The sequence below is a fragment of the Herpailurus yagouaroundi genome, unplaced genomic scaffold (assembly GCF_014898765.1).
Source record: "Herpailurus yagouaroundi ecotype Mexico unplaced genomic scaffold, PumYag 100, whole genome shotgun sequence".
NCBI classification, from domain to species: domain Eukaryota; kingdom Metazoa; phylum Chordata; class Mammalia; order Carnivora; family Felidae; genus Herpailurus; species Herpailurus yagouaroundi.
In genome coordinates, this window is record NW_024412391.1 from 50,729,732 (window position 1) to 50,754,770 (window position 25,039).

Here is a 25,039-nt window from a genome sequence, read left to right on the forward strand (position 1 = left end):
TGGATAGCAATGCACTTTATTTATTTATGTATGTGTTTAGTTTTAATTTTATTTGCAGTTTCATCCTATAATTCTTTCTCTAAAAACCAGTTTTGAAGCATAAAAGATGCCAATTTGAATCCATTTTTGTTATGATTTCTATGATTAAGAATAAATTTTAGTGGTCCTTTTGTTTACTTTGGGGGAACTTTACATCATTTAAAGGGGCATGTAAAATTACTTTGCTCCCAGAACAGGCAGTATTCTTTTGAAAGTTCTAACAGCATTGATTCTCATGTTTTTAAACATAAAACATAATTTCCTCTATGTATAATTATTGGTTTTATTTTATTCCTCTAAATATTTCTGTATAAGTAAGTGTAATTCATTGGTAGTCACTGATAAGTGAAGATAGATTTAATTTCTTCTGTATACATTTGATTTTTAAAAGTTATGAGTTATGCACCAGTTATCTAGGATCAATCAAGATTGATTATATTCAGGCATATGATTAAGCTGTGGGGAAATTTAAGTGAACATATTTCTAGGCATCGCATTCAGAAATAATACAACCATAATATATGATTTACTTATTTCTTTCTCTTTCTGAAGTCTATCTATTGTTAACACTACTTGTATGTCCTCTACAAAATTAATTTCCCTTCCTTAAGTCACACTCCTTCCTGTATGTCTGCATTGACCAATCTATTTGAACAGTTACTCTAGTTTGTTATTCTCTTTCAAATGGGGGAAGAATTTAAAAAAAAAAAAAAAAGAAAGAAAAGAAAAGAAGTGACTAAAGACAAACCAAAGCTAGGCAACCTAGATACTTCATTATTTCTGCATATAAATTGGATCATCTAGATGATTTCTACAATATTTAAATAAAATAAACTGTGCCTCATTAAAACCAAAAAATACTTGAAGTATTTTAACAACTGGCTGTTTGGTGGACTGGGTTTTCAAGACGTGGAAAATGAATTCACTAGTTAATCAACATAAATGTTTGAGTTGTTTTCCAAATATCACAATAACTGAGGACTATTAAAGGCCTAATAACTTATAATTCTTCCTTCCTGCTTTTATATTTTTTAAGGTGAGAGGACTCAATTCTTTTTAAATGTAGAATATAAACACATCATAAAGAAAGTAAATTATAATCATTTGATAATTTAATAGTTTAGTTTAAATGATTAAATAAGCCCCAAATCAAATTTAAGAGAAAACTGAAATTGACACTTAGGCTATACAATATGTATCACTCAGCTTTAGTGATCTCAGCATTAGGGCTTTAAAAAAAGAAACTTCTAATCAGAGAGATGCCTACATTGCATTAGTCTGCATGTATGCAGAGGACAAGATGCCCAGGTTTGGTCTAGTATATCCTCACTCAATCTTCCTCTTTTTTTTTTTTTTTAATTTTTTAATGCTTATTTATTTTTGAGAGACAGAGAGACAGAATGCAAGTGGGAGAGAGGCAAAGAGAGAGGGAGACACAGATTTTGAAGCAGGCTCCAGGCTCTGACCTGTCAGCACAGAGCACGACATGGAGTTTGGGCCCAGGAACTCTGAGATCATGACCTGAGCCAAAGTCTGATGCTTAACAGACTGAGTCACCCAGAAGCCCCTCTCCTTTCTTTTATTTTCCTCCAATCTATCTCCAACTGTGAAACTCAGTTTTTGAGAAAGATGGCCCACACCCCAAAAACACCTTCTCATCTCTCTGTTTCCTGAGTCTCCCTGATGAGATGCCTTGTGATTTTTCGTGAAGTAAAATCAGAGATATGAAAATGGGAAACAGACACAGTGATTTCCATACTTCTAGAACACCATGTGCATCAGATTATAACACAGAAACACCTAAGCTAGGGTTGGCTCCTGCCCTGATGACTCTGACAACTGTCACTTGTTCAAAGAGCCAGATTTTTGTTTTTAATAATGCCCTTTCCAACGTAATACTTAAATGTACACGTCTTGAATTTCAGTGTGAACACAAGGTCCTAGTCATGCTCAAATCTGGCGACGCATCCCAAACGGATAGCAGTGCTACTGGATAAGAGCAAGGGTCTGCTGAAGAATAAGGACCACCAACATCCCCACTAAAGTGTGTTCGGCCCATTGCGTCTCCACACCTCCGCTACCAACACGCAAGGGACTTGTGGAAACAAAGGAGAGTTGACGCTCCCTATGAGCAGGCTTGAGTCTAGCTCTTTAGAGTGTGGAATTCCTGGGTGAAAGTCCATAGGGGTCCTAGTGAATTTAGGAGTCTGGCCTTTCTCCATCCCTTCGGCTCTCTCTTGCCTTTCTATTTCTTTGCCCACTGTGCCCCCACCCTACCCCGTGTATACGCAAAAGAAAGTTTTACACAGAATGAGCTCCGCGTTGACGTAGGCATCCCTCCCCTTCCATCTGGATACAAACCCAGAAGGGAGCAAGCAGGGGAGATGCGAAGGCAGGGATCGCGAGGATCATTGTGGTTAGGGTCCCCAGGGGGGGCCGATCAGGAGCCAGCCAAGAGTATTGGTTCTAGACCCACAAATAGATCAGGCTTTTCCCTCCTCCATCAACCTCTCAAATCCCAATGAGGTCACTGAAATGAAAGAGAATCAGAGCAAGAGGCAGGGGGAGGAAGAGGACGACGAGGAGGGAGAAGAAACCCAGACGGAAAAAGGCCATCAGACAAGGTCGCTTTTTCTGGCGACACAGCAACTACGAGGAGCGTGGTGCTGAATATATCCGCCCGCTCAGCCTGGGGACCGAGGGACTCGCAGAAGCACTTTGTGTTACCACGAAAACAAAGGAGAGGAGACGAGAGCGAGAGGGAGAGAGAAGCTCTGAACAGTTCCGCTTTGGATCTCTGGGAAGCAAGGCTCAGCTCCTTGGCAAGGAAAGAAAGGGAAGCCTGAAGGGTCTGGGAGGCTACGAAGGAAGCAGGTTTCCTGCAGAGACTTGGGACGCGGCAGAACTCTGGACAGCGCCTCTCGAGCAGGGCTCCTTTCCTCCTGGCTCCGCCAGGTTTCTGGCTCCTTCCTGAAAGCCCTTCGGGTACACTCTCCTCTCCTGACCCCGACCACCGAACCCGGGAAAATCCGACGATCGCTGTCAGAACGTGCCAGGGGGCGGAGCGACTCTTGCCTCTGGCCCGGTCAGGGAAGAGGGTCTCCGGTTCTGGAAATCTAGTCCTTGTGGAGAATGCTTCGCTGGTGAAGAAAGAAAAGTTTTGGGGTCTGGTAGGGGGCGGAAGGGGTAAGGAGGATAGTGGAAGAAAGAAGGTGGATGGTTGGTTTCCCTCTCTGATCTGGAAGGAATGATGACCGAGGAAGGATGTGCACCAGCGGCCAGATTATTGGGAGCCTCTTGGTGCTCTCTGTGCTGGAGATAGGGCTGGGGGTGTCCAGCGTGGCCGTGGGGGCGGTCAGCTTCAGCCTGGCCCTCCGAGAGCACAAGCCGCAGCTCGGAGACTCGTCCCCGGTATGGAGCGGGGTGTGTGTACGTTGAGCCATTTCACTCTCTCTTTACCTCTTTACGGTGATGGTCAGTGTGCGTGCGTTAGTCACTCCCTCCCTGGGGAAGAAAATCATAAATCTCTGGCTTGCATGTAGGTTCTTGTTGGCAGATTATTCCTCTTTATGTTTGTCCCTTTATTTACTAATTGGCTTTTCCCCCCTCACCTTGCTTAAGACCAAATTAAACGGCTTTGTTTGAAGTGGTGGTGGTGGTTAGGGGGGTTCAGCAGTTTCCCCTGGCTGAATCTGCAAAAGGCTGCCTAATAGTGCTGATTAGGGAGTCACACCTGTCAAGGGCAGACTCACTTAGCCTGTTTCTTTTACAAGGAATATCAAAATGAAAGTGTTACATCATTTCTTGTATCAGGAACAAGCAAGGGTAGATTGATGCATGTATTTCTGGGCAACAGTGTCCGACTAAAGACAACACTGATAAAACAGAAAGAGAAATGTGGTACGCGTGTAAAAGGAATATTTTATCCCAGAAAACACTGCTCTTAATTTTTCTTTGCTAGCTTTCTGATACTTCACATCTAAAAACTCTTCTGTAAGTTCTAAGCAATAAGTTAAACAATAAATGGTAGGATATGTAACTACATTCTAATTGGAGAATAACTCGGCTTAAAGAGTACCTAATGCTCAGAGAGAATGTCATAATTTCCTCTAGGTCAGATGTCAGACCCAATGACCTTCTTGTTTACTGTGGGTGGAATCTCCAGGAAAGCTTTAGAGACTCTTTCCTTCCACCAAAGACCAATAAAATAACTCAGCACTATTCCTAGTGTGGCCCTGATTGTGAAAAATCATTTTTTTTCTTCTCCTTTGAGTATATAGAAGCTATATCCTTCTTGGTTTCTAGCTTGATTCCAGTTTTCAAGATAATTTAATAGGATGTTGTTCTGTCACTGATGATCAGTAGGTGTAATTAACAATCATGGCTTGAGTATTTTTGTTTTAAGTCAATGAAGAAGAAAAAAGACTATTTGTTTAAGAAAAATCATTTCAAAGTAATTCAGATTTGAGAGACCTTCCAGCATTCCTAAAACTAGTACAATTGTGCTGTGGAAAATTAGTTTTTATATTTTAATTTTTCAAAGTGAAGCAAATGTTTTTAAACTGCAGAAGTTAAAAGGAAAAGTAAAAATGGTACTCAATTCTACCACTGAATGTTTCCAAAAATCCTTGTTCTGAATTCAGTAAGTTACTATCATCTCCAAATAATTAACTTTTTCTTTATTATGTAAATTTTATCAATATACATTTTAAAGTTAAGTATGAAAGGCTAAAAGGCAAATCTTAAATTTGAGAACTTTACATCTTATATGTATAGTGATTATTTTGAGAGTTGTAGTTATCACTATTTAAACAGAATTAGTCAGACTTTAAAACTTCTATCAGGCAACTATCAAAATTGGATATAATATCAACATTTAAAACAAATGGGGCAAAATGTGACCTTTTGATGACATGAAGGAGAATCCTCAAATACTCTTCAAATCATTTCCCCTCTTAATTTTGAGAAATTGGATGAATAAACATAGGTTGTCTCTAAGTAGAATTAAAGTATCCACTTTATCTTTAAGAATTAAAAGAATGGTTACATTTGCTTGGCATCACATAAGGAAAATAGATTCTTTTTTTCTCTTCCCAGACAACGTACCATTATCTAAATGAGGCAACATATGTATTTGTTACCAAAAATGAAAGTTTTGAATCTGCCCAGTAAAAAGCAAATAAAATAATTATTTATATATAATATACATGTAGTCATCATAAAGAATTATTTCCATCTTTAACTGGCTCTTTAGAGTAACCAAAATTCACCTAGGGTGCTCAAACAACAGTTCTAAATTCTATTGTCTGATTCAATAAAATTTTTAAAAAATACATGTGATTGAACGAATGGATTGAAACAGGGATGCCCCAACAAGTCCCTTTTGGGATCACTTTTATAACCTCAAGTTAAAAAATCAAATTTATGAAGAAATACTCAGTTTTGATCATTATTTATTAAATTATAGACTTCCTAAATTGATTTTTTAAATTGTTTTTCAGAGGTCATTTGTGATATAATCTCAATTATCTCTTATTTCTGTCAATGATGAATTCATATAACCAGTATTTATAGAGGGCTAACCATGTGCATTTTACTATTTAATACAAAGATTATTAAGATAAGTCAGAATGACTAGTAAATCAGACAAGATGAGTATGTCACTAACTTTATCAGTGGTGAGAAATTAAAGTTTGACCTCAGAGAGATATAGGGGCAGATATAAGGGTGAGAGTATGGGGTGGTCAGTGAAATATCCATGGGATAACAATTACTTTTCTCTTGATCTTGGAAGTTTATTGGGACTTGTAATTTATGTATCACAGTGTTAAGTAATGCATCACAGAGTGGACTCCAAAGTCTGCCTGGGTGCGGATCTGTCATTTATTATCGAGATAACATCCACAGTTCTCATATTCTGTAAAACAGGCCTGTTAAAAAGCATAAATGAAATAATGCTCTTAGTAAATATATGGTGTGTAGTGAGCACTGAATAAATGCAAGCCACTAATATTGGGTGCACAAACTGGCAGAAGGGCGTAAGAAAGGAAAGCCTTTCAGACAGCATGGATGAAGGCACGAACTGGGATGGGATGTGTTATGTTCCAGAAAGAATAGGCTCTCCTACTTTTCTGGGGCTTATGTGTGAAACGAAGATAAGGATGGAAAGAGTGGTTGGGGCCAGACCACGATGCAAGGCTGTGTGCCAGTCTAAGGTAATAGACTTATTGCCTCATATTTTTAATAATAATAATAATAATAATAATACCAATTCATACTTCCCAAAGAGATTCAAGGAGAAGCAGAGAAAAACTAGATGAAAAAAATTGTTAATCTCTTTGGTATTTTATGAATTAAAAATATGTGTTAATGATAAACACTAGCTGGGATTTTACAATAATTAACCTGTCAACAATAACCACAGTCTATAATCAGAGTATGCTTTGATTGGTGCCATGAAGTTTTTTTCAATACATTATTGTCATTATTACAAGATGTCTGAATTAAATTTTAGAAATCAATAGAAATAAAACTGTACTGTGAAGGAATCATTTTTTTTATATATGGACTCTGACATAAGCTTTTTATCTAGTCTAGTACAGTAAGAATTCAGGCAACTATTTTGATCTTTGAACCCAAATATGCAAATTTTGCAAAATGTGATTTAAAAATTAAATAGTAAAATAAAAATCTTAGAAACCCAGGGGATATATGCTTATATTTCTAGTCACTGTTTTATAATGAAGCAAAGGGTGATCAGGTTCCTGTCATCGGTTTAAAGATGTGGCCAATAAGCAGGAAAAAAAATTATTTCGCTATACAGAAAGAAAGTTATAAATCCCTTATAGGATTTTTGCTTCTTCCTGTTCATTTGTTATAGCTGATATAGTAACCTTGTTGAAAGAAGACATTACTGCTAGATAACAATGAATGAACTCTTGAGTAAGCTGCTTTGGAAAACAAAGTCATGTGAAATATAATTGACGTGTACAATTTATTGACAGAGTTCAATAGACAGAGCTATGTTTCCAAGTTGCTGTATGATAGTTACATTTCCCCATCAATAATGAATCTGTAATGGAAATGGGCTGTATTTAGTACTACACAGATTCATGGTTCCAAGAGAATTTTATTTTGCTGCTCTAGGTTGGCACTTGAAAATGTAGGGATTCAGATGGTTGTGTCCAGAACAACATCTAGTGCTAAGTTGTATTTGAGATATAGCATGCTAAATTCCATCCATCTATATCTAATACTCATTCTATAAATCAAAAGTATTAAAAGAAACTTTTCTAAGCCTTGTTTAGCCCACAGTCTTTTAAATATTCAAAAAAATATTTACCTTAAAATAATTAAAAGTTTGAATGACTTTGCTTATTTTTCTGGACAATACTTGATTTGTATATTATAACTTTCTCCAGATAATAAATCTGATACTTTAGGTGGGTGAAATTTATAGCATAATCAAGGCCACCTGTTATGTGGACTCCTGATTTACCATTGCAACAACTCAGCCAATTGGAAGTTTGTGTTGAAATTAATCCTACATTAGCAATGTAAGGGAGGTGCTATATATAAAATGATATCTGCCTCAAAGTGTTATTTTTAATTTTTAAATCTATCCAATTCATTTAAGGAAAAATAAAACAATAAGGAGAAATAAATCTGAAACATTTGAAGTTACTTCAAATGCACAAAATTTGAAGCTAATGTGTCTCTAATCAGGTAATATATCAATTTTCTCCAGCTTCAAAATATATAACATAAGAGATTTGTATATCTGAGCATGAGATGAAAGCTCTGCCCCACCTTCATAAAAATTACAAATATACATTTAAAACCAACTTTGGAATTAATTTTAATTACACAAGTAATTCATACATATTCTCATATCAAAGGGTTAAAAAAAGAATCAAAGCTGATATTCTCTTTCAACTCATCAAAATTAGCCACCATTATAAATTTAGTGTGTAATCTCACAGGCATTGCTCCACATATAAATAGTATTGTTTGAACATGTAGATCAATTTTGATTAAGTTTTGGATGTAGTGAAGCCCATTCATGGACTCTGTAAAGCCCAGGCAAATAATCTCTTCCTTATTTGATGTATACGATTATTGTCAAGTGCCACTTTTATCTACTGGGGTTAGGGCCATTAGATATTGGCAATTAAAGAAGTTGGATAAGTCAAACTACTAGGAAGTGTAGTTATTATTCAAGGAACCATACTATGTGTCAAATGAAACATAAATAAAATTCTATTTCTGGTATTGATTGATAATGGTATAATAGAAGAAAAATGGTGACTTTTGTCATTATCTGATGAAGTATTTTGCTTTAGTCTATATTTCATCCTCATAAAGTGACATGTGCTTAAATTTTTATCTAGGGCCTGTGACAAATTATGTCTCAGGATTTTGGCCCTGATCTGAGGGTATAACTATCTTGAAGACTTTGGCATAGGAATATTAGGGGATAATTGATAATAATTGCATCAGTCACCTTTTTGTGGACAGTTTCCTTGATACAAACATGATTTGAATAAAGTCAAACCCTTTCATTTGGATGATTTTGCCTAAAGTGTTCAAGTTGGTTTTCTTGTATTGACATGGTTATTAACCAGATCATCCAATACATGCTTCAAATGTGGCCAAGAGATTTAACTTTCTATATTAGCCCTCAGATAATATTTAATTTTATTGGTTGGTGGCATAACCCACCCATCCAAACTGAAATGCTTGTCTTTAAAGTTCTATAAGAACTAGAATAGATTTTGGTGAAAGTGTGTGTACACAACTACTGGAGGGGGAAAAACCCCAAAAATTTTATGTTCAAATAATGTTGGGTCATTTACTTATGAAGTAAACAGACTTTCATTTTACTACTACACTATATATATATATATATATATATATATATATATATATATATATATATAAACTTATTCATTCAAATGACATTCTATAAATAAATAAGCTCAGAGTCTTAAATAATATTTGACTTTACTGTCTTAGTAATTTAGTAAAATTACCAGGTGGTCACTCTGCAGGTAGATGTTTATTTCAACATGCTAAATGGACAATTCGAGAATAAGTGGGTGGCAGTATATATTTTCATTGAGTATATTTCTAGGAGACAGAAGAAATTGTATGAGTACTTTTTTCTATTATATCGAAAACCATGCAACTTTTCTTGTGAATGCAGATCCAAGCTATATATACTATAGTCAAATTGAATGACAGGTTGGATTCATATATCCTACTCATTATAACTGTGGCACTGGATAACTTCTGTTTCTTTATGAAGTCAAGGAGAGAAATGCCGGTACCAGTTTCATGGATTACCGTCAATACCAACATTGGCATAGAATAAGTGCTCAGTGAGCATAAATTGCTTCTTTCTTCAACTGCCCTTATACTATCCTAGGACTGCCTGGGACCTAGATAACACCAGTACTACACTGGGTCTCAACATTTCTTCAACACCGTTGATCAATTTTAGTTTGACTCACCTTTTGTTTTTTTTTTTTTTTCATATGTGGTATGTGTCTAGTTACCTTTTGATTTAATTCACAAGGTACATTATCAACTACAAAAATGTACCAAAATATCTGCATTAGACAGGTCATGTAAAATATTCAGCTTAAAACTGAATGGGGAAACAGCAGTAAGGCACTTTCTCTCTCTCTCTCTCTCTCTCTCTCTCTCTCTCTCTCTCTGTTTTTCTTTTGGGGGTAAAGAGAATGGTAAAAATTCTATCATAAAAATATTCAGTAATAAGATAAATTAGACAATTATCTAAGTCAGACAAGTCAAACAGTGAGGATGTAGGAACCATTATTTATGCCATAAATCAAAGTCCTTGAAAACATATAAAACTATATATGTTCTCATCATTAGTCAAAATAAAAGTACAAATTAATACTTCTAATAAAGACACATAGTATTGGGACACCTGAGTGGCTCAGGTTAAGCATCTGATTTTGGCTCAAGTCATGATCTCATATTTCATGAGTCCGAGCCCCGCATCGGCCTCTGTGCTGTCAGAGCAGAACTTGCTTCAGATTCTCTGTCCCCCCTCTTTCTGCCCCTCCCTTGCTTGCACCCTGCCTCTCTCAAAATAAATAAACTTAAAAAAAGATACATAGTATCTTGGAGGTTTTTATGGTTTTGCTTTTGAAGCAATATTTATTACATGTTGTAGTATTAATAGATGCATCAATGAAATACCTAGATTTCAACAATGATTCTTATTAATTAGGGCTCATGGTTTTTAGCACCAGTATCAAGATTCCTGAGAAGAAATTCTTAGCTCCATTAGTTCATGATTTATTATTAAATATTGGACAAAATTATGTGGTCAATACAAAAAAAGAAAATATTAGTGGCTTAAGAAGACCATTTTGGGAGACAGGGTGCCTTGAGCTATTTGTCTTGTAGAAGTAATACAAGATATGATTTATTAATAGTTAACTGTGTTCCAGATGTTTTTATACACATTATTTTTTCTAATCTTAACAACGTTGTAAAGAATGTAGTATTATATAAAATTTATGTAGGGAAAAGGACCTAGAATCCACTTTTATTTAATCAGCTGAGTTAGTATTTAAAGATGGACAGTCTCATTTTAAAATCTGCACTTTTTCTATTGCATTGTGTGGAACATGGGAAATTGTCATGAAAAAGTCATTCACTGAAGTCTGATCTCATTATTTGCTCCCATCCCTGAATATATGAGTCAGGCAGAATGGCATAAAGATCAAGTCCCCATCACTGTTTGTACCTGTTTCCCAGAAGAGACTGACATAGTCAACTGATGAACAAGCACAACTTCCATATTCCCAGAAGAATGTGAAATATTAGACCAAATCGTTCTTACCTTTAGAGCTTAGGCTTTAGCCTTAAAAAGTAAACTGAAATTATGCATCTCAAATGATCATTACATATTATGAAAGCAAGTCAGGAATATACAAACCATATTTAAACGTGGTTCAAAATGTGAGTTATCAGTGAGGGATCAGGGTTGACTCCCTTGTGGGGGGAGCTCTTTATCCAGGCCTTGGAGATTGGGCAGGTTTCCAGTGGGCAGAGGAGAAAAAGAAGATGTGCTAAGCAGAACTATTAACATGTGTAAAGTCATGAAAGGGACGATAAAATGGAGAGTTCGTGGAGGATTGAGGAGACTAGACTTGTTAAAGCAAAGAGATGTTCACATAATAACTGGCAAGTGAAGATGTAGCTCATCCAGATACGATAAGACCAGCTTTAAAAGGGTCCTGAAAGAATGGGAAGACTAATCTGCCTTTGTGCCTTTGATTCCTAACTAAATTTGGTGAGCTTTGCTGGTTAGAACTTGATGATTATGAGGCTAAAGCAGTTGGACCGGGCATTGGTGCTCATTCCAAGGCAAAACACCAGCTCTTGATTCCAAGACATGTATCCTGTATCAGAAGAAAGATGTGAGGGAACTCTTGAGACTTGAGGGAAGTGTGAATCTACCATCACAAACGTAAACCCACGTCAAGTGGCTTTCCTGTTGATGGTGCATTTGTAAGATGTTCAATAATTCTTACAACTGCCTGACATATAAGAGTTCACTTATTTAATTGGAAACATCAGCATTACATTAAGAAATGAAAATAGATTTGGAGGCATTAAGACTTGGGTTCACATTCTAGCTCTAACATTTGTTAGCTTAAGTTTGAGTAAGTCACATTATCTCCCTGAGCTATCAGCTAAGTTATCTGTAAAATAGCAATACTAATACCTATCTTATGGAGTTCAAAAAATTAAAATGAATACTTATATAAAGGGCTTGATACATGTTAAGTATTTAATAACTATGATGAGCCCACAACAATGACTGCATGCTATTGCTGTATGTCTGGAAAATCAATTTTCTGTACGTGGTTTCTATTTTTGTGTTAATAGAAATTTTATTTTTATACATTTCTGAAGGGTAGCTTTTTGTAAGGCCATTGATGAAATTGATCTTGGACTCAATGCTTGGTAACATTTAGGTCATATACCCTCTCTTAGAAAATATGTGCTTTTCATAACCAATTTCAAACATTAATAGTTGTGATTTAGAGTTCATTTTCCAGGGTCCCAGGAATATTATCTAGGTCAACATTGGGATAATTTTTGTGTGTTCTCCCAAATAGAGATCATGTATTTGAGTTTATCATTATTTTTGGCTAGGCTGTTGGAATTCTTATCTCTTTCTCCACTTGTTTCCTGCTGACTATTTTCCTACATTGTTTGCTCTGAAGAATTAATAATAATAACAGTCACATTAACAATAGTAACACTGGCAGCTTTTATTTCGAATATGCTGTATTGCCTAAGATTTCCAACTGCTGTGTTAGACCATTTATCTCAGCAGGATGAGTTTCTTCACCTAAGGAATGAGTACCTAGCAGATTTAGGATTTAGTGATCTAAATCACCTGAAGAGATAATGTGTGCATGTGTGTGTGTGTGTGTGCGTGTGTGTGTGTGTGTGTGTGTGTGTGTGAACACATGCATGTGCTCATATGCGTATGCAGGGGAGATTAAAAGATAAGAAATTCATACAAGGAAGTTGATAATTGTCACTGATATGCACTATATGCTGCGTTTAGGCTGCTAGTAACCCGACTTGGGTACAAGTTCACAATGCTGTGATCCTCTATGAGCTGCAACTTATTTCCATAACTGGCTGGGTTTCAGAAACTGCCAGGCATGTTGGGTGGACATTCTTCTATGGTGTTGACAATTCTTGGGAAGAACATAACTTCTACCCTCTAGTCCCCTGGAGTCCCTGGCTATTTTCAATTCTGTGAGAACAGGTCACAAATCACAGACTCAAAGCTGGCACGTACCCAAGGAAGTATTTTTTGTTGTTGTTGTTTCATCTTCACCAAATGTATCTTCTACATTTTAAATTTTGTTGTGTTTTCCACATGTATCAAGTTATGGACATTATATTTGAGTGTTGTCCAAATACATTACAGCGTCTATGTTAATCTTACTCGAAAATGACATGAAGAAATCTTAAACATAAAAATATAAACAAAAATTATGCAAACTAGGATAGCCCACATTAATGTAAAATTACCTTAAGCTATATACAAATACTTACTAAATTGTCATCACGACATAGGTCATAGAAAGGCCCTATATTTTATATATATATATATATATATATATATATATATATATATATATATATATATAAAGTTTAAGCTGCTTTAATAAACAGAATGTTATTGACAATGTTTCCATACCTGGGTGTTCAATATTGATGACAACTTCTTGTACTTCCCTCCAGAAATAATTATCTTAAATTTTTATGTGTTTGAATTTTGAAATTCATTTATTTGTTGTAATGGCTAAAATAACAAAAATTTGGACTCAGAAGATAAACTCTTCGATTTTGTTACTGCTATATATGAGATAGTTTTATTTTGTTCCATTTTAAGGATTAACATGAGTAATGACTATACCTAACAATTATTTGGGTGATTGACACCTAAATGTGTAGTACTGCAAATTCAGTCCCTCCTACCAAAATTTATAATTTTCTTGCTACTTTTGGAGAAGAAACAGCTCTAACATCAAAAGCCTTATTTACTCAGCATATTCAAAATAGTCAACAGATGATTTTTTAAAAGAAAAACTATCACAAAGCAGAATTGGAATAGAACAAGAAAGACAGAGTTCCATGAACACTGAAAGGGAGATGTGAGGGAATGGTGTTGTGAGAATCAAGGCTGATTCTTTCTATACATTGAGGGATTTGGATCCAGGGGCAGTCAGAAGTTTCTGAGGTTTTTGGGCTTGGATTCATCTAGAAAAGTTTGACATGCCAATCAGCTACGTGCTATGTTTGATGATTTCTTCTGAAATTCATTCTTGTGATTGTTGGTTTCATTCAGTTACCTTACAGTCTCTGAAAAAGGTTTACCTCACTGCCTGCTGTGCATCCCTTTTTATCACTGTGGGGGTTTTCTTCCCATGTCTCCCTTGAGTGCTTTTGGTTCAATTTATTTTTTCACTGTAGTTGCCTCTTGCCCCATGCTACCTGCTAAGTCACCAAGATGGCCTGATGCTAATGGAGAACTGTTCAGCACAACAACATTATCTGTTGGACATTTTATTCCTTTGGTATTTTATTTTTTGTAAAGGTGATCATATTTGTGAGAGGTCATGACTTTCTTGATAAAAATGTACACTTATCCTTTTCCAGTTGAATTTTTGAAATATTGAAAACTTCATAATTTTGTGGAGTGAAAGAAACATGGTATATGGATCTATGTGCTTTGCTTTTTTCAGTGCTCTGTTTTGGGGTGGAAAATAAGAAATTAGTTCTAGCTTAAGGGAAAAAAATGACACTGCATAATTAGCAGGGTTTTCCATGGACTAAGAAAAGAAAGAAATATAAATAGGAAAGTGGAAAAGTGACTTATTTTAAAGATGAACATTATGCTAAAAATGCAAAAGAATTGGGAGAGGGGAAAGCAGAGGTCATTAAGGAGATTTGTAAATCTAATAAAGGCAGACAAATCCCAGGGAGCTGGGTTGTGGGATAGCATAGCTCAGGGGCAAGGACCCCTAGGGGTTAGGGATATGGAGATGGGGACCATTCCATGTTGAGATCAATGGTAAAGACATTTAATGGGCCTGAGCTCATCCCACTGGGTTGGGATGAGTCAAGAAGAGGAATGACAATGTAGCATGGAGAAAGAGCTAAAACAAATCAGAAGAGTCAGGTTCCCATTCCAATTCTCATGCCAGATGCTTATTCTCCTTAGTTCTCTTTCCTATAAGATTTTGTCAACAAATATTGATTCTACAGCTACAGCATTTTACAGTCTGAGTTAGGTTCTGAGGATCTAGCAGTGAATACAATAATCATGATTCCTGATCTTCTGAAGCTGATAGATAGATAGATAGATAGAGACATATAGATAGAGATATATTATATATATATATATATATATATATATATATAATATATATTATATATACAATGAACAAATAACGCACAAACATCTAAAACATCTCAAGGGAGCAGTATTTTCTGAAGGATGATGAGGCATTACCCGGATGAAACAGGGGAAGAACACTGTTCCAACTAGAGGGAACAGAATGGATAAAGACCCTCAAATAGGAAAGGTTTGATGTATTTGAAAAACTGAAAGAAGGCCAGGGTGACTGGATTTATGGCAAATGAGCAGAAGGAGATAGAATGCACTCAGTGAGGTAAAGAGGCAAAAAGGAAAAAATCACTTAAGGCTTTATACACAATTTGCAATGTCTTGATTTTTCCTTAATTATAATAGGAGACTATTAAAAATAATGGAAAGGGTTTAAACATAAAAGTGAGAAGATTATATTTGCATTTAAAGAAGCTCATTTGGGGCTTCAGTTTATAAAATATATTTGAGTCAGACAAGAAGTTACAAGTCTAGTTAGGACGCTACTGACATTTATGATATTATGGTTACATGGATGACAGTGAAATATTGAAATAAAATGGAGGAAGCACAGATATTTGAGATACAGAGTTGACAAGACTTAGTGTTTGATTAGATGTCATTGTTGAATAAAGCATTAAGAATGATGGGGCGCCTGGGTGGCTTAGCCGGTTGAGTGTCTGACTCTTGATTTCAGTTCAGGTCATGATCCCAGGGTCATGAGATCAAGCCCTGTGTGGGGCTCCATGCTGAGCATTGAGCCTGCCTGAGCTCCAATCTCTCTCTTTCTCTCTCTTTGTCTCTCTCCTTCTCCCTCTGCCCGTCTCCCCTGCTTTCACTTTCTCTCTCTTTCTCTATCTATCTAAAATAAAAGAAATAATAGTAATAATTAAAAAACAAAAGAACAAGTCTCAGATTTGGGAACTTAGCAACTGGTAGGATCCCATTTACTCTTTTGAGAATTAGATGATTAGAAAAGGGAAAACTGTGTATGTGTGTGTGTGTGTGTAGGATATAATTGCGTAGGATGTGGACAGATCAAGAATTTATTTGTGATCTGTTAGAGGTACCTGTGAGACAGAGACATGCTGTGGACTATTAGATGGGTCTAGAGTTCAGAACATAGGACTGTGGTGAAATCTAAACATGGGAACAGTCTATAAATACATTAAATACATTTAAAGGTATTTATAATATTTTTTTTAATTTTTTTTAACGTTTATTTATTTTTGAGACAGAGAGAGACAGAGCATGAACAGGGGAGGGGCAGAGAGAGAGGGAGACACAGAATCAGAAGCAGGCTCCAGGCTCTGAGCCATCAGCCCAGAGCCCGACGCGGGGCTCGAACTCACGGACTGTGAGATCGTGACCTGAGCTGAAGTCGGACGCTTAACCGACTTAGCCACCCAGGCACCCCATTTAAAGGTATTTAAAGCCATGTTACTGGTTGAAATTACCCAAAACAAAGCCTTTAGTTCCTCTGAAATTCAGAAGCTGGATATTAATATGAAGGTAAGAAAGAGAGACTGAGAAGTTGTGACCAGAGAAATGTATGGAAAACCAAGAAAGTGTGGTGTTAGAGAAGCCCAAAGGAGAGAGCTTCCTTGTAAGATGCGGACTGTAACATGGAAGTCATTGGTGACCTTAGCAAAAGCAGTTGAAGTAAAGGACACATACTCCAGTGTGAAGTATGCTAAAGAAATAATGGGAAGCAAGAATACAGAAATAGTAAGTGTAGTGGTGTAGTGGTGGTGAAGGGGTCTGTGTAGAGAGAGAGAGAGCAATTAATGTGAAAGGATTTGGAGTCAAGGAAGGTTTTTGATTTTAAGGGAGATTTTGGAACACTTCTATGTGCTGGGGTAAATAATGGAGTAGGTAGAAAGGGAGAGAAAGTCTGAGTAGACGAAGGGTGATTTAATGTAGAGATGAAGTGCAGGTCTTGTGTTGATACATTGTATTTTTGTGTATTTAAAAAAAAGAAGAGCAAGATGAATATGACTGAAGATGTAGTTTATCACACTGAATGGCAAATGGTGAGAGGAGCCTTGATGGCTTCTGTGTTCTCTGTCTCATCTAAGGTCTGTCATGGCTATAGGGGTAAAGAAGAGAATGCCATTAAAATGTTTCCTCTCCCTATCAGTTGAGAAGTATAATTAAGTCACACAACATAAACTGTATAGAGACATAGAAGTAATTTATTCCAAATTCATCCTTTTATAGATAAGTAAACTAAAGCCCTGAGAGTTAACACTGCTGGCTAACTATAGAACCAGGACAAGAGGGCAGTTCATCTAATACTTAGTCTAACCCAGTTTTCATAGATGCCTCAAAATATTGAGTAATCCTTAAGATAAATGCTGAACCGAAAGGAAAATGCAGTTATTTGTTTACTCTCTCAAACTGAACAGGAATGATCTCAAATTATTGGCACTGCTAAACTATCACGAAGATGTAAGTATTTTAACACATTTTAGAGGTCTCCCCCCAGTTGGGGGTTTCAAGAAAACAGCTTTTTACAGAAATTATGGCATGTTCTCTGTGGTGCTTTTCCAAAGCAACAGGGAAATTGTAGTGAATTTTTAGAGGTTAGCAAATTTTCCAAACCCACAAGAGCTAGTGATCAATTTAGGTAAGTAAGTGAATTGCTTTCAAGAAGCCTCTAAAAAAGAGATTCCAAAGCTCATTTATCAATGTATACACATTCAAAGAGCTTGGATAGGGAATGTCAAAGTCATATAATTCTGAATATTTTCTGTCTGAGGGTTTTCTTCTTAATTCAAACATAAAGAAATCAAAATTAAGAGTCAGATTTAGTATACAATTGGCCTAAAGTGGCTAGGAACAAATATGTGTATATGCATTGTGCCTTTATCCAATACTGTCTTAAAAATTGTCAAAATATTTTATAAAGATAGATGACTTTAAAAGGGACACATTTAAAAAAGGTGCACTTTTTCACAAATGTATCCTTGGCTATAGATACAGCAGAGTGTATTTACTAGTGTTAGGGTAAGCTGAGTTTTCCACTGCAATGTTAATAAATTAAAATATCATTATAAAAGATAATAAGTATTCTTATTTATACCCCAGTCACTTATAAAGTAAATGATTTCCTCAAAGGAACAGGTTTTGTTTTTTTGTTTTTGTGTTTGTTTTTGTTTTTGTTTTTGTTTTTGTTTTGGAGAAAGAGGTATAACTTTAACTCATGATTTTGCTGTAGCCAAGGGGTATCACCAAACATCTTATGTCTTCAGACCTTCAAAATAGTCTTGGAGGGGTACATAAGGAGTTTAGGAAATATCAAGGGGAAAGTATCTGATAAGTTAAAAAATACAAATTTGGCAGACATCACCCATTGAATTATCAGGGAAACCAGGCCAATAGAAATTAAATTGTCTCTAGAGCTCACACATAACTGAAATGAACTTGTTTTGGAAAGCATCGTATCTCCTGGGTGATATTTGTGGGGGGAACTTTTTTCTTTGGCTTGTGACTGTAATTAAAATCAGGTGTCATCTAGATTTGTACAACTAGAGTAGTCATTAGCCACATATGGCTATTGAACACTTTAAATGTAGCTGATCTGAGTTGAGATGTGCTAAAAGTATAAAATACACATTTGGATTTCAAGGACTGAGTATGGCAAAAAGGACTGCAACATATTTCAAACTTTTCAATGTTGACTTCATGTAGAAATGATAGCAGCGTGAATATATTGAGTTGAATAAAATATATTCAACTTTTCATCTTTTTCTTTTTTAATGTGACTATCAGAAAATGTGACGTTGTGTATATGACTCGAATCTGTACCTTATGTTGGATTTCTAATTTCTCCAATCTAGAAACATTTTTCTTATCAAAAGAAGTAATTAGCTCATCAGGAAAATCTTCATTCTTTGTTTACCTAAGACGTGAACTATAGATGAGGAAAACCTTTAAGACTATTTGAGCTATTAGTGGACTAGAAGGCTAAATTGACTTAGTTGGCCGGTAGAAACAGTATGCTAAGTGTTCTGGTACAGTATTTCCCAAAATGGACACCCAAGTTACCTTCCCCCACGACATAAGCCTTTCAGCCTTTCTTTTTTAAATGGTAAAATCCAAATCTTTGTCTGACTTTTCATTAAGGGGATTTCAGGTATCATTTGGCAAATACCAAAAGTGTTTTGAGAGAGGAGAGGCTTTTCCCCACCTCTCCTACTAACTGGAAATTCAGTCATTCATTTATCCATTCATCAATGAGTTTTCATTGAACTTTTTGTAAGTATGAGGTCCTGTGTTAGTGCCAAAGTTTTAAAGGTAAAAAATATGTAATACCTGATTAGGAGTTCAGAGCCTTCGGGAGTGACAGATATGCAGTGAATAATTACCATAAAATATTATCAGCGCATCAGTGTTATAATAGACTTGAATATAATATATTTTGTTAGGTTCTGACTAGGAGTACATGCAGGGATTGAAAGGACTTCACAAATAAACAATATTTATACTGGATCTTGATGTGTAAGAAAAAAATTTTGCAATTAGAAGGAGAATATAAACATTTATTGGCACCTGCCACATACCATAACAAGGCGAGCACTTTCACTGGATTGTTTCTTTTAATTCCATACTCATGTGATATTAGTATTAGTCTCCTCATTTATATAAAATGAATGAAGAATAACATTTATTATAAATGATATATTCAGTGTCAGAGAGCTGTGATAGTGCCATGGTAGATACTCAAGAAATACCTCATAAATACTGGAGAAATGTCTGCTAAAAATGAGTGGGGTAGAAACAGGACCACTTACATTAGGAATCAGAGAATATCAGAGCAGGGAGGAACTTATGAATCCTATACAGTCCAACTCTCTCCTTTTAAAGATCAAGCCCCAGAGAATTCAGTTGACTTGTCTAATATAGTCAAATGACAAAGGAAGACTGAATGGGAGCCTAGGGGTTCTGTTATAAAGTACAGAACATTTTTCTCAATCGTGCATGGTCATAGCCTTTTAGCCCATGACTACAGAAAACAATTCCATCAAAAGCTGCACCTTGGTAACAACACATATCAAACTCTACCGTCATTTCTCATAAGTCTTCAGCTTGTTTGTACAAGATTCCTTTGTGTATTCTCCTGTTTAGAGTTGCAGTTACAATATTATTGATAATGTTTTCACATAATTTCCTCCCTTTTAAAAATTCTAATAATTTTCCCTCCCTTTTCCTTGCTTTCCTGAATATTTGCTCCTTCAATAGGACCTTTAACAGGATCTTATTAAAGCAGTTATGGTAATACAAAGCCTTAAGGTATACAGGAACCTAGAACTTTGCAATTAATCAATTTGACAGATAATTACTGGTCTTAGTTTAAATGAAGCACTTTGCTGACAATTTGGAGAGAGATAATTATCTGTGCTTTGGATCCAAGAGCTTTATAGCTGGTGACACATATGTATGCAAACAATAACAGATATCGAGCACTTGAATTCTTCTAAGTGCTTTGCACCAATTATTTTATCTAATTATTTACAGCAATTCTATGAAGTATGTTCTCTTATGCATCCAATTAAAGAGAAAGCTGTGGCAAATCATTTAAGTAACTTTCTCAAAGTTGCACAAATTGAAAATGATGAAACCATGATTCAAATTCAGCCATTTGACTCTGGAGAAGACATTCTATCACTAAATTATAGTGCCTCCTCCTAAATCCAAATAAATGTAGTTAAATGCAGAATGTAGTGTATGAACATCCTGTGGATGCAAAAAGGAAAGTAAAAAGGGAGACAGATGACTTCATGGAGGATGTGACTTTGGTGGCAAGTCTGGAAAAATAAAGTAGGGAGGGCTTGATGGGAAGTGAGGAAAGAAGGGCATTCCAAGTTGGCGGAGACATGATGCATGGAAAGCTTGAGAATGGAAAAGAGAACATTGGTTTCAGAACACACAGTGTGCAGAAAAAGAAAGTGTAAAGCGGTAGGTCTGACCTAACTGTGAGGAACTTGAGTAGTATGCTATGGAATTTGAACTATATGTCTTTAAAGAAATGAACAGGTACTGGGCGTCTGTGTGGCTCGGTCAGTTAAGTCTCCGGCTCAGTCTCAGCTCAGGTCATGGTCTCAAGGTTTCCTAAGTTCAAGCCCCACGTTGGCCTCTGTTCTAACTGTGCAGAGCCTGCTTGGGATTCTCTCTCTCCCTCTCTCTCTGCTCCTCCCCCAGGCATGCTGTCTCTGTCTCTCTCAAAATTAAAAAAAAAATAAAATAAAATAAAATAAAAACAAAAAAACTTAAAAAAAAATGGACAGGTACTAAGAATGTTTTAAAGATTTTGAAAGACAGGAGTAACATGAGCCATTGTATTTTAGGAATAATCACCTAGGCAGCGGTGTGAAGAATTAGAGCCATGGGGATTATGTACATCTTTCAGGTTAAAATTTAGAATCAGAAGAAAGCTAACTTGAATTCAAATGGATATTAAAGGGCATATGTGAGAAACTTTATGGAGGCAGATTCAACAAGAATCTGGTGAGAAACAGGCTATGAAAAATGACAGTGGAAGAGATTTGAAATTAAGGCTGAATTTCTGCCCAGGTTAAAGAGAGTAAAAGTATACTGAGCTCAGAAAAGCAAAAACAGAGGCATGTTTGTAGGGCAAGAAAACAAATTAAGTTTAGACAAGTTGTGCCTCTTTGATGCATTTATTCATGAAATATTCATCCATCAACTTATGATACACTCTGTATTATATTCTGGTGATACTATAAAGAACAAGAAGATAATGTTCCTGCCTTCAAGACACAATCTATGGTAGGGATACAAACATTAAACAAATAAATATACAACTAAGCATTTAATTATAACGCTATAAAGGGAAAAGTCAGGATGCTATAAGAGTTTAAAATGGAAACTTAGTCCAGAAAGTTAAGGGGGGGGGGGGGCTTTCATGAGGAAGTAATATTTATGCAATAATATTTAGGTGATATTTAATTCAGGAATAATAGTTAGCCAGTCAGAGAAGAATGGGACTATTTCAGGCTATGGAAATATCAGATGTCAAGTCCCTGAGGGGGAAGGAATTTTATGAGTTCCAAGAAGTTAAGAGAGAAATCAGTGAAGGCTGAGACTGTAGAAGAAGGCAGATTATGAAACACTTTATTGACCATGTCAAGATTTTGATTTTTTTCTTAAAGGCAATGGGATAAAATTGAAAGAGTTAAAATGTGGACATAGCAAGTTCAGAGAAGAGTGGGTTTGATGAAGGTAAGGATGGAAAGAACAATTTGGAAGCTTTTGCTCTTACACTGATGAGGTTTGGAATAGAGTGGAAACAATGAGAGTGAACAGAGCTGATATATTTCTGAGGACACACCGAATACTGTGTGGTTCACTGACATACCTGAGGGTATGAAACAGGTGTCAATAAGGAGTCCCAGATGTCAAGAATGAGAACTCAGTGGATGGCTGTGTTATTTCCAGAAGTGAGAAATTTTGGAGAAGGATATCTCCAGGGGGATGATGACAGGATTTTCAAGAGAATATTTTCACAATATTTTCAGGGAATGATTTGGGCACTCTGAAGGGTAAAGTATTTTTATGAAGCATCTTAGTGTCTATTCTTCTGGTTGAATTCATTCTTTTTTTTTTTTTTTTGAAAGAGAGCAAGAGAGAGCGAGCAAGAGAGAGAGAGAGAGAGAGAGAGAGAGAGATGAGTGGGGGTGGGGAAGAGAAAGAGGGAGAGAGAGAATCCCAAGCAGACTCCATTCTCAGTGTGGCCTGACACAGGGCTCGATCTCATGACCCTCAGATCATGACTTGAGCCAAAACTGAGTTGGAAGCTTAACTGACTGAGGCACACAGGCACCCCTGGTTGATGTCATTCTTAGTTTTTACAGTGTACCCCCTAGTATTTCTCAGGTCATATCATCACCATACATAGGGCAGTGGAAAAGACAGTCTGTTTCTCTGAATGATGAAATAAAATTTCTAGAATTCATTCTTTTCCCTCTGATTGGCCTTACTTGTATCTTGTGGTCATTTCTGAAGCAATCACTATGACAAAGGGGACAGAACATCCTAATTCATTAAAGTTGGTTTACAGAGCTTTGTGGGGTGAGAAACCCATGACTGAGAGTGAGGGATAGATGCCTTCCTCAGCAGAAAAATGAGGTATAATTGCTAGAAGATGGGTAAATAAATTCTGAAGACCAAAATAATGGCATTCAACCACCACATAAGATCATTGATACTGTAGAAGTGAATACAGAAAGATAAAAATGTGTAGTTTGAAATTTTGGGAGGGCATCTTTGTAAAAAATATAGTTGGAACTGTTTCAGATAGAGGCCAGTTCTCAATCTATACATGTGAGAAGTTGTTGGCAGAGAAGTAATAGTTAGAGCTGCAAAAAGTTTAGATGAGAAGAGACTGACACTTCAGGAATACCAGCTTATAGTAAGATAGGGAAAAGAGAACCCAGTAACAGAGACTGAGGACTGATAGATGGAAAAGAATGGGAAAATAAGTGGAGTTGAGTGCCGGCGTGCCTGGGTGGCTCAGTCACTCGAGTGTCTGACTTCTGTTCAGGGCATGTTCTCACAGTTGGGTTTGTGAATTCAAGCTCTCAGCTGGGCTTGCTGCTGTCAGTGAAGAGCCCACTTCGGAATCTCTGTCTCCATCTCTCTCTCTCTCTCTCTCTCTGCACCTCCCAAGTTCATGCCCTCTTTCTCTCTCTCTCAAAAATGAATAAACATGTAAAAAAAGAGAGAGATAGGAGCACCTGAGTGGCTCAGTTAGTTAAGCATCTGACTCTTGGTTTTGGCTCAGGTGATGATTCTCACGGTTCCTGAGTTCAGGCCCACACAGGGCTCCGCACTGACAGTGTGGAGCCTGCTTGGGATTCTGGCTCCCTCTCTCTTCTGCCTGTCTGCTGCTCACTCTCTATCTCACTCTCAAAAATAAATAAATGCCATTTTTAAAAAATAGGGGAGAGCTGAGTCCCGTGGAATCCTGTTAGGAGATTATTTCAAAATAAAGAAATAATCAGTAGGGTGTCATTGATAATCGTTGAGCAATTTTATGAATTATGGGAATAAAAACTGCACGTATTACTTTACACAACAAGGAATTATTGAGAACCTATTGACTGATAAGTACCATGACCAAAGACCTTCCTCTTCCATTCCAACAATTTAATAAGTATGTACTATACATACACCAGGGAGCATTCTAAATATTCTGGTTGGGAGTAGGGTCCTGGTGGTAGTTATAAATATGAAAAAATAGTCTCTTCCTTAAAAAGCTTCATGTCTAGTGATACAGGTAATAAACATAAAAATGACTAGAGTCAAAATAAAAAGATGTACATTTGGTACTATGAGAAATCAGAAAAAAAGATGAAATCACATCTGGTCAGAAAACTTAAGATGGACTCTGACGAATAGGTAAGAATAAGAACAAAGTTTTGCAAATAGAGAAGTGGATTTAGGGAAAGATGATAAGCTGAGTGTGTGCAATGATTACTAAGTCCCTTTGGCTGTAGGATATCAGCAGGAGACTAGTTTGCAAATTGGATTGAAACCATCCATTTAGGGTCTGATGGCAGGCCAAGATATTTGTTGAGTCATTAAAAAAAAGTGTATGAAGGAGTGAGGTATTAAAAATCATGCTTAGGATGAACTTCAAATGACATTAGAAAAACAGAAGGCAGAGAGAGACCCTCTCTAGAAAGCTCATAGATAATCCAGGGGAGGGCTGTTGATGGCTTGGATGAAATAAGAGATTCACTGTGGATGTAGAATTAATGGCTCACAGTAATTGGATTGATAGGAGTGATACAGAAAGGGGAGGGGAATCAAAAGTGCCTCTGAGTTTTAAGAAAATAGTAGTAAGAGTGATAGAAACAGGAAAGTGATGAATGGAAGCAGACTTGAAATTCACTTGTGAGTATAGTACCCTGCTGGATCTCTTTTGTTGACTTCCATGCATCCGGCTGTGAACACACTGAATTGTAAAATGATTGTAGGCTAAGCTAAAAACAGACAAAGCTTTCATGATGACCA

The 25,039-nt window shown here is 36.4% G+C and overlaps 1 protein-coding gene across 6 annotated transcripts in view; it reads left to right on the forward strand.

Annotated features, from left to right (window-relative positions):
* Positions 1 to 2,885: 2,885 nt before the first annotated feature.
* The window catches only part of TMEM196 (transmembrane protein 196), a 53,134-nt gene continuing 30,980 nt past the window's right edge, over positions 2,886 to 25,039 (forward strand). For 2 of the 6 annotated variants that reach the window (XM_040472472.1, XM_040472474.1), the window contains exon 1: positions 3,066 to 3,468. In XM_040472472.1, coding sequence (XP_040328406.1) covers positions 3,304 to 3,468 — 165 coding nt within the window. In that variant the 5' untranslated portion in view covers positions 3,066 to 3,303. Of the gene's footprint in view, positions 3,469 to 25,039 lie in introns of all 6 variants that reach the window. The other 4 variants (XM_040472473.1, XM_040472475.1, XM_040472477.1 and 1 more) reach the window with 3 other exon arrangements.